Consider the following 12,001-nt stretch of genomic DNA (forward strand, 5'->3'; position numbering starts at 1 on the left):
GAAGCTGAACTCAGACAAGATGGAGGTCCTCATCCTCGGATCCACCCCCTCGTCCTGGGACGACTCCTGGTGGCTGACCGCACTGGGAACAGCTCCAACCCCCACAAACCACGCATGCAACCCAGGGGTCATCCTTGACTCCACCCTCTCTATGACTAAGCAGGTCAACGCCGACTCCTCCTGCCTCAACACCCTCCGCATGCTCCGCAAGATCTACAAGTGGATCCCCGCCGAAACGAGAACAGTCACCCAGGCCCTCGTCAGCAGCAGGCTGGACTACGGAAAGCCCTCTACGCAGGAGCCTCGGCCAAACTCCTGAAACGGCTTCAACGCATCCAGAACGCCTCTGCACGCCTGATCCTCGACCTCCCCCGCTGCAGCCACATCACACCGTACCTGAGAAACCTGCACTGGCTCCCCGTCAACAAGAGGATAACCTTCAAGCTCCTCACCCACGCACACAAGGCACTCCACAACACCGGACCAGCGTACCTAAACAGACGACTCAGCTTCTACACCCCCACCCGCCAGCTCCGCTCCACCGACCTCGCCTTCGCCATAGTCCCCAGCTTCCGAAGAGCGACCTCCGGCGGCAGCTCGTTCTCCCACCTCGCAGCCAAGACCTGGAACACCCTCCAAACTCACCTACGGCAGACCCAAGATCTGCTAACTTTCAGAAGACTCCTCAAGACCTGGCTCTTCGAGCAGTAGCAGCATACAAACCCACCCAACCCCCAGCGCCTTGAGACCCTCACGGCGGAGTAGTACGCTTTATAAATGCTATGATTGATTGAATGATTGATGCCTGCAGAAGGAGCATTGACCTACTGATCTACCGTTCTGTGGTTGAAAGGGATGAACAGCAAATAATTTGCGAGCGTATCCCTGGAGCAGGCGCATTGATACTGTGAGCTATTTTTTGTGTGTTTGGAATTCATGGGTGTGCAGATGTGCTTGCAGATCTCTGATCAGGCACTCAGCCCTCCAAACACTCGCTGCGCCTCGTGCTCCTTCACTTCTGTCTACCTTAACATGAAAATGACAACAACAGCCGCTACGCTAGCCATGACTAGTTTTGGGCAACACCTGTGCACGGGCCAGGAGGACAAGGGCAGAAAGTCAGTACGAAAAACAGATGACGCAGCCATGTTGTTGTTTTGATCGGCTAGGAATTCCCGGGCGCACTAAGGTTGCAAATCAGTATCTTTATGTTATTGAAAAATGCGCCCTTGAAAATATTCTCACTGCTTGTTTTCTTGGCTCCTCTCTGGGCCTCCAAACGGGTGCCCGAGTTTGAGTGAGCTAGTAGTGTGCCTCTCTGAACCAGATTGGCTTATAATAAACTTAAGAGACTTCAGGGAAATGCAAGATGGCTAGGATACAATTAGTGATGTGTCGGAACAGTGTCTTTGACGAGCCCAAGACCCCCACCCCATCCCGGCTGGGGGGGAGTCAGTCATCATGCATCATCCTCCACGGCTGGTATGGACTTCAAGGACCTTATTTTGACCTACCAAGGGGCGTGCCAGGGGGCGGGCCGGGAGCCCTCTTGATAAACGAGGCACCTGGAGGAAGCGCTCCTCAGACGCAGGTGCGAGGAGCGCGCGGTCACTTCCAGGAAAGGTGCGGGCATGTTCTCGAGCCAGAGCGCCAGAGCCGTTTGAGAGCGTCGCAGTGCCGCTTCACCCCAGGAAGACAGGCGACCATGGACATTTTTCAAGGTAGGCAAGTTGCACCTATGGATGTAGATAAAGCACTGCATACCCAACACACTCCATTGTAAGTGAAAAGAAACTCCACATTTGTCCGTGTTTGTGTTTCTGTAAGCATCAGGTAAGTATTTCCTTAGTGCATATATTTTGGCATCTCAGAAATGTGTACAGAACCAGGACATCTCTTTACTTATAGTAGGTGATGTGCTGTTTTCGCGGATCAGGTCAATAGTGGTTTAGGGACCCAGTTACTGCTCATAGGATTCGCCTTTTTTTTGCTAGGGTGAGAGATCGGGATATATCATGACCGGCAGTTAGTGCTCGGAACAAAGAGTCGCATCTCTGGTGCCACATGTGAACAGCTACACAACGCCAATGGGTCTTCCTTTTTTCCCACATACGCAAAAGCGTTTGTGTTTGTTTCCTGGTGGCGGTCGAGTATTATCATAGCTGTTTGGCTGATGACACTGCCTTTTCAAGGATTGGAGATGAAGGAACACCTATTTTGGCTCAGTAGGTGAGGTCACACATTTTTATTTTAAACGTTCTTCTACCAAGTTAATTTAATTTTTACTATAATAATATGACACATAGGTAGCAGTGAATACAGATAATAGTACATTTACAGAGCAACTTATTTTCCAGTGGCTTGATTCATATCTTCCAATGCTATCTGCTTATCTGCATTTCAATTTCTGGTATGCCAGGCACGGCTACTCACATGTAGCAACACACAGCTTCCCCTCTCTACCGCCCTGCCACGCACCATACAGCTCAAAGCTCTATGCAAACTAAGTACTTCAAGTTTTACTGTACATCCAAGGGTCTCATTCAGTTCCTTGCCAAGGGGCCTAGCTACCAGCTTTTTCTCAATTTCTGCGGTGTCAGCAACGCTGTTCTATTCTAGGACCTCTCTTACTTTGGACGTAGGCAATGCTGCTCTGGCTGGTAACCCTGAGACCTCCTATCTCCCCCTCAAGGGGATACTTCATGCTGCTGTCAGGCTTGTGTTTGGGGCTACAAGTTAAAACACTAACGCTGATTAGTGCAAAAGCACAGCTGGAAAATTCAGTGATACGAATCGATGACCTCTGTCACTATGGTCTATGCCAATAGTTCTCAACCTGTGGTCCGAGGACCTCTGAGGGTGGCAAAGCCTCCTCAGGGGGTCCGCAACTGCTTAGAAAATTGAATATAATTTACAAATTAATAAAGTATAAATAAAGAAGCTCAATGCATTGTTGAACATTTTGAAATGTTCTGTAAATGTGAAGGAATTTTAATTTGGAAACAAAAAATTAAACTAGTATCCAGAGATTGATTTGTGGGAGCAGTCCATGTGCATCAAACAGAATATAGTATAGGTGATTAGTGGCCTCAATTGAATTTAAAAAAGCTCTAACCTTCATATTAATATTTGTTATTTATGTATTTATTTATATATGTCCACTAATTAAGTACAATTGAATCATTTGTGCATTTGCTTAAATGTTTTTTTCTTTATTTTTTGTGTATTGTTTTATTATTCAAATAATCGAAAATGCTTAGGATGGAGCTCTCTGATAGCAGTCATGACTCGGTGGGGGAGTGGGGTGTCCCCTCAGATTTCAATAATGATTCAGGGGGTGGGGTCCCGGGTTCCAGTAAAGGTTGAGAACCACTGGTCCATGCACCCATGTGTAGATTACTATCACAGCCATTGCATAGCTTCCACCGGCAACAGCTGTGCTCCCCCTTCTCCTTTACTCTTTCTTAGATCGATAGTCACTAGGTAACTGCCCCTGTTGAAGTGTATTGATGGTTGGTTTGTGTCGCACGTGTGTATATGTCAATAGCCTCTCTATGGAATAAAATTGCGAAACCGCATGAACTCGCCAAGTTTACTGTTAACTGTTCAGTTGTAAACACAAGACTGGTTCTGCTTCAATTGCAAGGTAAGAGCGATGGAGCCAGGAATCCTGTTTCTCACTCTAAGGGGTCAATTATGATGACGGACGGTCCGTCCGTCCGCCACCCCGAGGTGGAGGGACTGTCCGCAGGGGCAGCGGCGTTCCCTCCGTTGGAATTAGGATGTGACCGCCACCCTGGCGGTCACATCCTGTATATTTAACATTGCGGTGGGTGCTGCTGTAAGCAGCACCCGCCGCAAAGTTAAAAATGCATGCTGTGCATTTGCATGCACAAAGTGGCAGGCACCGCGTGGTGCCTGCCGCATTGTGCATGCAACTGCAGGGGGGTACCATAGGTACCCCCATGTGCACCCCCCACCACCCCCTTCAACCTGGGGGCCCGCAATGGGCCCCCAAAGCAGGAACCGTATGCCTTTTCGTGGCGGCATTGCCGCCACGGAAAGGCATTCCTCCCAGGCCATCCTAATATGGCTGGCGGTGTCTGATAGACACCGCCGCCATATCAGGCCTTTTCCGCCGCGGTCACAAGGCGACCGCGGTGGAAAAGCGGCTGACGGTCTTCCCCTCCGCCACGGTCCCTCCCGCCATTGTAATATGGTGGGGGGAAGAAAGGTGGCGGACGGATCGCCACCGCCTGCATGGCGGTGGCGATCCGTCCGCCATCCTAATGGACCCCTCAATTCGAACCCTGTCTTGATGTAGACAGATAAAAGACCATGATATGGCACCTTGAAATTCCGGTCCAGGGAAGACATGGCTTGGCAGTTCGGGCTGGACTGTTCCCATGAGGCACAGGGTCAGACTGATTTGCATATAGCCATGTCTGAACTGGGGTGGCAGAGTGGGCTAAAGAACGGTGATGGATTAAACCCAGATCTTTTGACTGGGTGTGAGTGTTTGATTGATTCAGATGCTCCGTCCATCACCACCCCCTTTTGTACCGCTTTTGGCCGCCATAAGTGTGGCAGGGTATGCTCAGACGTGAGTCCCTTGCTCACTTTGCCACTGGATTCAAGCAAGCCGGGCTGAAGACGGCTGGAATGCCAGAAACCGGTCCTCGGAAGCTTGTTTCCGGTCCAGGGAAGACATGGCTTGGCAGTTCGGGCTAGACTGTTCCCATGAGGCACAGGGTCAGACTGATTTGCATATAGCCATGTCTGAACTGGGGTGGCAGAGTTGGCTAAAGAACGGTGATGGATTAAACCCAGATCTTTTGACTGGGTGTGAGTGTTTGATTGATTCAGATGCTCCGTCCATCACCACCCCCTTTTGTACCGCTTTTGGCCGCCATAAGTGTGGCAGGGTATGCTCAGACGTGAGTCCCTTGCTCACTTTGCCACTGGATTCAAGCAAGCCGGGCTGAAGACGGCTGGAATGCCAGAACCGGTCCTCGGAAGCTTGTTTCCGGTCCAGGGAAGACATGGCTTGGCAGTTCGGGCTGGACTGTTCCCATGAGGCACAGGGTCAGACTGATTTGCATATAGCCATGTCTGAACTGGGGTGGCAGAGTGGGCTAAAGAACGGTGATGGATTAAACCCAGATCTTTTGACTGGGTGTGAGTGTTTGATTGATTCAGATGCTCCGTCCATCACCACCCCCTTTTGTACCGCTTTTGGCCGCCATAAGTGTGGCAGGGTATGCTCAGACGTGAGTCCCTTGCTCACTTTGCCACTGGATTCAAGCAAGCCGGGCTGAAGACGGCTGGAATGCCAGAAACCGGTCCTCTGAAGCTTGTTTCCGGTCCAGGGAAGACATGGCTTGGCAGTTCGGGCTGGACTGTTCCCATGAGGCACAGGGTCAGACTGATTTGCATATAGCCATGTCTGAACTGGGGTGGCAGAGTGGGCTAAAGAACGGTGATGGATTAAACCCAGATCTTTTGACTGGGTGTGAGTGTTTGATTGATTCAGATGCTCCGTCCATCACCACCCCCTTTTGTACCGCTTTTGGCCGCCATAAGTGTGGCAGGGTATGCTCAGACGTGAGTCCCTTGCTCACTTTGCCACTGGATTCAAGCAAGCCGGGCTGAAGACGGCTGGAATGCCAGAAACCGGTCCTCGGAAGCTTGTTTCCGGTCCAGGGAAGACATGGCTTGGCAGTTCGGGCTGGACTGTTCCCATGAGGCACAGGGTCAGGCTGATTTGCATATAGCCATGTCTGAACTGGGGTGGCAGAGTGGGCTAAAGAACGGTGATGGATTAAACCCAGATCTTTTGACTGGGTGTGAGTGTTTGATTGATTCAGATGCTCCGTCCATCACCACCCCCTTTTGTACCACCTTGAAATTTATGCACATGTCCACACCTGTTACTGCTCTGTTAATCGTTATATTGGCAAACAATAACAAGATTATTATTATTTTTGTATAAAAGATTTGCTGCATTGTGTCGCACAGGCTGCCCAGTATGGCACACTCCAGCCCAAAACGTCTGGGGTGGACCCTGCACAGTCAGAGGGCATTTGGCATTGTATTATGGATGTATGACATCACAACGCATGCTTTCACAACGCATGCCTTTACAACGCGGTTTTCACAACGCATACCATTACAACGCATAGTGCTTTGGGGCGCTGGATAGTGAATTGTTTAATTTACTATTCCAACTCCAGTCCCCGTGGATAGTAGGGAAGGTGTTGGATAGTAAATTAAACCTATTCCCTATCCTAGAGCGCCCCCCAGCGCAATGCGTTGTAATAGTTTGCGTTGTAAAAGTTGCGTCGTAATGGCACTGCGTAGTAAAAGTTGCGTTGTAAAGGTTGTCTCCCTTGTATTATAGTCTTTCCCCTTCCTTTGTGTAGTACAAGGTGTTCGTTGCATGTCCCTGGGTCTGCCCCTGCGTTTGTGCACATGATTATGTTGACTGTGCGTCGGTGTGTGTGATTGCATTCAACCTGCTTTTTTTATATATGGTAGAGTTCACACTGTGTGTGTATTATGATGCTCACTCTGCCTGTGTGTGATTAAGTTCACTCTCCAAATATGAAATAGTGGTCGAGTGAGCATTTTGTTTACTGTGTGCATGTGTTTGACTCTAGAGTTAACAGGTCTTGTTAAAATAAAACTGGGGAAGAAGAGTGTGGCTGCTATTCTAGAATACATTCACTTTACCACACACATTTTACATTAAAGCCAAACTAAGCGTTTCTTGATAAAGCCAACATCTGGGGACTCTACCTAAATCTCTTGTGTCAGTTAAAGAACAAGGGAGACATTAACAAGTGTGACATAACGTCTACCCCTTTTCTACGTTCTAACAAAAATAGATACTCAGTATTATATATTTGTTATTAGACTAGGGGGATGTTACTATCATCAACAAGGAATGGTAAAGGCAATTAGTCTCACTGTTTTAGGTCTTGCCTACCAGACATAGTTTTGTTGTGTGGTAGGCAAAGGCCTTTTGTGGACTATACTGAAAACTTACAGTGGGCTTTGGCCCAACTTATTGCTTGATTGCCTGATTCGTTACACTTATTTGCAGGCTTTTCATTCAATTACTTTCCTGACCATCATCTGCTTGTTCATCAACTTCTTAATTTGTTTCCCAATCCTGCAGCATAGCCTCTTTACCATCCTTTTGTTTGGATGACTTGTATCCTTCCAGTGCTCACATTTAGGGAAATACTTTTTTTTTCTTTTTCATTTAGCGCTCCCTGATAGTGCATATGTTCCGTAGCTCTTGCCATCACGTGCTGCTTCTCTCTCCCTAACACATGCCCTCTGCACATTCTGCATTGCTCTCTCATCCCTTCTCCCAACCTCCTCCATTACTTTCCCCACACTTTATTTGTTATGTATTTATTTGTTTTTTAATGCTCAAGTGCCTCTGATGCTCCCTTACACCTGTTCACTTCCTCATCACCTACTTCCACAACAGTCTAAAGTACATTTATTGTTATCTTTGGGCGTACCCAGTAACAAATTAGTGCTGGGCTGCTCCACCATACCTAATGCTAGCCAATTGATTTTTTTTACAACCCATCTTCGATCAGAACATTAAAAATAAATGGCACCCATGGGTTTGGAGGCTCACCTATGCAGGAGTGTCATTGCACTATTTTTTCCCTTTGGTCTGATACTTCCCAACATCGACGAAAAAGTTGTTTGCCCTCCTTGCTGCACAGTATTAGCAAACTCATTCGTCCCAAAAGGCGAAACCTATTGATTTTACCTATGCCTCTTCAAAGAAGCAATGGCTTTCACATGTTCATGCCCTTCATAAGCTGCATTCAGGTCTTTCTTAATGCAGACTGCAGTGCCAAACCCTTTACTAGAGGTTCCATAGGCATAAGTTGTTCTTATTTCACAAAAACACAACTTCATAACTAGTGTGAGTTATATGCAGTGCAGATATGGGGGAAGTTTTAATTATGGTAAGAGTGGTAGGTAGGTTAGTCATGGTAGATTATGTACGGTATATTAGTTACAGTATGTATGTAAGTTATGGTAGTTAAGGTATTGAGAGTATTCCAGTTATGCTAGGTATATTGTAGCTACATAGATATGATAAATGAGTAGGTATGGAAGTTTGGTGAGTTGGTGCGTTAAGTTAGGTGCAGGTGGTACTTTAAGTACAATTTGCTATGCTATATATGTATTCAACGTATGGTATGTTAATTATAGTACATAATGTGGTTATTAAGTAGGTATTGAAGGTAAATATGATACATAGATATGTATAGTAGTTATATTATGTAAGGTAGATTAATAGGGTATCTCAGGTTGTGTTAGAGATGGTAGGTAGGTATGATAGATTAGGTATGGTATGTTAGGTTACGTACGTTAAGTAATTTAGGTAATGGAAGTAGGTATGGTAGGTTGTATTGTAGGACAGTTGTAGTAGGAAAGGCAAGTAGGTATGATAGGGGTAAGTATGAAAGGTTAAGTGTAATATGTTTTAAATTTTTTTTTTTTTTATTGAGGTCTTGGATAAACCACAGCGAAGAAAATGTAATAGCATATACAAAACAAAATACGACCGTAGCCATACAAATTCAGAAATAATAATAATACATTCCCTGGTCGATTACAATGCATCAATCGAAATATGATCCCCAGATTTTCTCAAATTTCCGAATCACCCCAATTCTTTGAGCATAAATTTGTTCGCATTTTCGGACTCTTTCCATTTTATAGCGCCATTCTTGTACAGTAGGGCAATATTTTGAACGCCAATTCTGCAGTAATAACGATGTAGCCACAGCCACAGCAATATACATTAGTTTGGCTAATTGCTCTGTTAACATCAAATCCGAATCAAATCCAAACAAAACCAACTTAACATTGACAAAAATCATAATTTTATATTGGTTTCGAAAAAACGCAAAGATATCATCCCAAAAGGATACTAATTTGGGACAATGAGCTATAATATGAGACCAATTGGCAGGATTATAATGCAGGCACCTGAAACAATTAGATGAACTATTGGAGTACATTTTAGTTACAGTCGCCGGAGTAAAATACAGGAGCCATTTGCTGAAAAACAGCATTCTGCGCCAATTAGCGCCTCTTATTGCGGAAAAATTCAGTCTATTGATTTTTTGCCACATAACGGAGGTTAACGCTACATTTTCCTGCCCCTGCCATTTATTAATTGCTTTGAGACATAAGTCCGGGGCCCTGTTCAAAGTTAGACAGCGTTTCCACTCCCCTGGTTTCTTCTCTTGTACCAACAAAAACAATTCACTGAATAACTGAGTAGCAGGAGAAAGGAATATAGGATCCAATTGACGCAGCACACTGTAGATCAAATTATACGATCCCAGCAGTAAAAAATTTCCTTGAATCCGGGATGCCATGTAAGACAGGGTAATCCAAGCCCCATGTTTCATATAGTCTTTTAACTTAGTAAACCCTATCCTGTGCCAATTTTCTAATATTTCAAGACTAATGTCAACCCCTAGGAAAGAAAAAGCACTATTTAAGGAAGAAGCTAAATTAAGAAAGGGGAGGGAATATCTTTTAAGCATCGCGGCGCGTCTCTTAAAAAACCAATGCAAGACCTTATAACGAACCAATTTGGGTGATTTGAATATTTGAAGAGGAGAGGGAATCTGGGTCTCTCGACTAATTAAATCAAAAAAGAAATTTATAAAAAGTTTCTGATTACGGTCTTTGAACCTAGCTAGGAATTGAGCTAAGTATGCATTGTAATAATCTTTAAAATTTAGGAAGAGCAAGCCCTCCTTGCTCCTTATCCTCATATAATGTATTTAAGGCTATTCGTGGGGTCTTTTTAGCCCAAATAAAAGATGAAAACAAGGATTCTGCTTTAGCAAAAAATTATCCAGGTAAAAAACAAGAAATGGTTGAGAATAGAAAGTTAAATAAAGGGAGAACCGACATTTTGATTAGTGCTATGCGGCCAAGAATAGATAATGGTAAAGGGTTCCATATTTCCAACATTGAGCGTACTTTTTGAAGAAGGGGCACAAAATTCAGTCTATAGATCTGAGACAGAAGAAGAAAAAAACAAAAACAAATATCTTTTCGGTTTATTATTAATGCAGGATCTTAAATCAGGATGAAGTTCAGGATCGATACCACCACAAACCAGAATTTCGGTTTTCTTTTTATTGATCCGATAGCCACCAAGAGCCTCAAACTATTCAAATATTTGCAGAGCATAAGTTTGGCATTGCATTTCAGGCTTAATTAGCAAAATTATATCGTCTGCATATAATTTAATTTTAGGCATCAAAGTAATGGGGGGGAGTATATAAGCAGACTTCCTAATTGCAGTTGCTAAGGGTTCAATATAAAATGCAAATAAAACGGGAGAGAGAGGACAGCCTTGTCTAGTACCGCGTTTAACCGACACTAAGCCCACAGACCCTGCATTAATAATGATGTTGGCTTGGGCCCTTGAATAAAGACTCTGAATCAGATTTATGATAACCGCTGGGATCCGAACATTATCTAAAATAATAAAAAGTGTTTCCCAAACCACCAAATCAAAAGCTATTTCGGCATCAAATAATAAAATTAAAGCTGGAACCCCTCGTGATTCAAAAAAATCTAAAGCCTCAGTTAAAAAGTGGGTATTCGACATCAGTTGCCGACCGGCAATGAAGCCATTTTGATCTGCGTGAATCAAATCTGAAGAAAAAGAATTAAAACAAATAGATAGTAATTTGGTGATAATTTTATAATCCTTGTTCAATAACGTGATAGGTCTATATGAATTCGGGTCATTAGAAGGTTTGCCCTTTTTTAGAAAACTAACTACGGTTCCTTCCCGAAAAGAATCAGGGACTGAACCGCCCTCCAACATAAAGTTTAATAGCTGCACAAAAAGTTCAGAAAAAGAGCTAAAACATTTTTTAAAAAGCTCTGTTGGGAACCCATCAGGGCCACAAGCCTTACCTATTGGAAGGTCTTGCACTGCCCTCTCTACTTCCTCCCTGGTAAATGAATTAGCCATTGTGAATTGTTCTGTAGGGGAAAGAACAGGAAGGGTGTTTTTTTCCAAATAATTTAATAGCTTTTGTCGGTCTATAATAGATTGAGTAATGTAGATCCTCTTATAATGAGCAACCATTATCTCTCCAATTTCTGCTGGGACAGATGTGTCTATTAGGGTATCTGGGGACTCTAAAGAATGGATAAGATTAGAAGAGGCTTGCTCTCTGGCTTGCCATGCCAGGAGTTTACTGGTAAAATTACTTTCCTCATAAATTTTTTGTGAGCTCTTAATGAAAATCTCTTCGCTCTGAGTATAGAGGTTTTGACAAAGCTCTCTTTTAGCCTCATTTAATTGCTCCTGAACAATACTAGCTGAGTTTTGCTGCCTAAGTACAGTCAAGGCCTGAATTTTTTGCTGAAGTAGTTTATTCTTATTTCTGGCTGCTAAAGAATCTGCAGCGTCTCTCCCAATCACTAACCCCCGAATATAAGCCTTGAGAGAGTCCCATACACAATTAAGGGGGGCAGTTCCGATATTGCGAGTAATGAAGTCCGAAATCTCAATTTTAAGACCTGCCACCCATATATCGTCACTCAGATATTTTTTATTAAAGACCCAGCGTTTGGGGGCTCTAACCTTATCTACTAATGCCAGTTCAATAATTATCGTCGCATGATCCGAAAACCCATTGTGGAGCATCATCTGATTAGAAAATTTTATTTGGCGTGAGATGAGAAAAAAATCGATTAGAGAGGAGGATTTAAACCTGCCGGACCATCAGGTGTATTCTTTTTTGGATGGATTTTGAATACGCCAGGGGTCACACAGATTAAATAAAGACATATTATTATTAATAGATCTGAGGGATTTAGGTTTGGATTGTTTCTTCGAATAGCTGGTTGAGTCCAACTTTACATTCATAGTGATATTGAAATCCCCACCTATGATAATATCACCTTTGACCATTAA

At 44.2% G+C, this 12,001-nt stretch overlaps 1 protein-coding gene across 1 annotated transcript in view; it reads left to right on the forward strand.

Moving 5' to 3' along the window:
• The first annotated feature begins 1,589 nt into the window (after positions 1-1,589).
• The window catches only part of LOC144770286 (TBC1 domain family member 24-like), a 151,708-nt gene continuing 141,296 nt past the window's right edge, over positions 1,590-12,001 (forward strand). The window contains exon 1 of the mRNA XM_078654682.1: positions 1,590-1,721. Coding sequence (XP_078510808.1) covers positions 1,706-1,721 — 16 coding nt within the window. The 5' untranslated portion in view covers positions 1,590-1,705. The remainder of the gene's footprint in view (positions 1,722-12,001) is intronic.

The sequence above is a fragment of the Lissotriton helveticus genome, chromosome 7, assembly GCF_964261635.1.
Source record: "Lissotriton helveticus chromosome 7, aLisHel1.1, whole genome shotgun sequence".
Taxonomy (NCBI): Eukaryota; Metazoa; Chordata; class Amphibia; order Caudata; family Salamandridae; genus Lissotriton; species Lissotriton helveticus.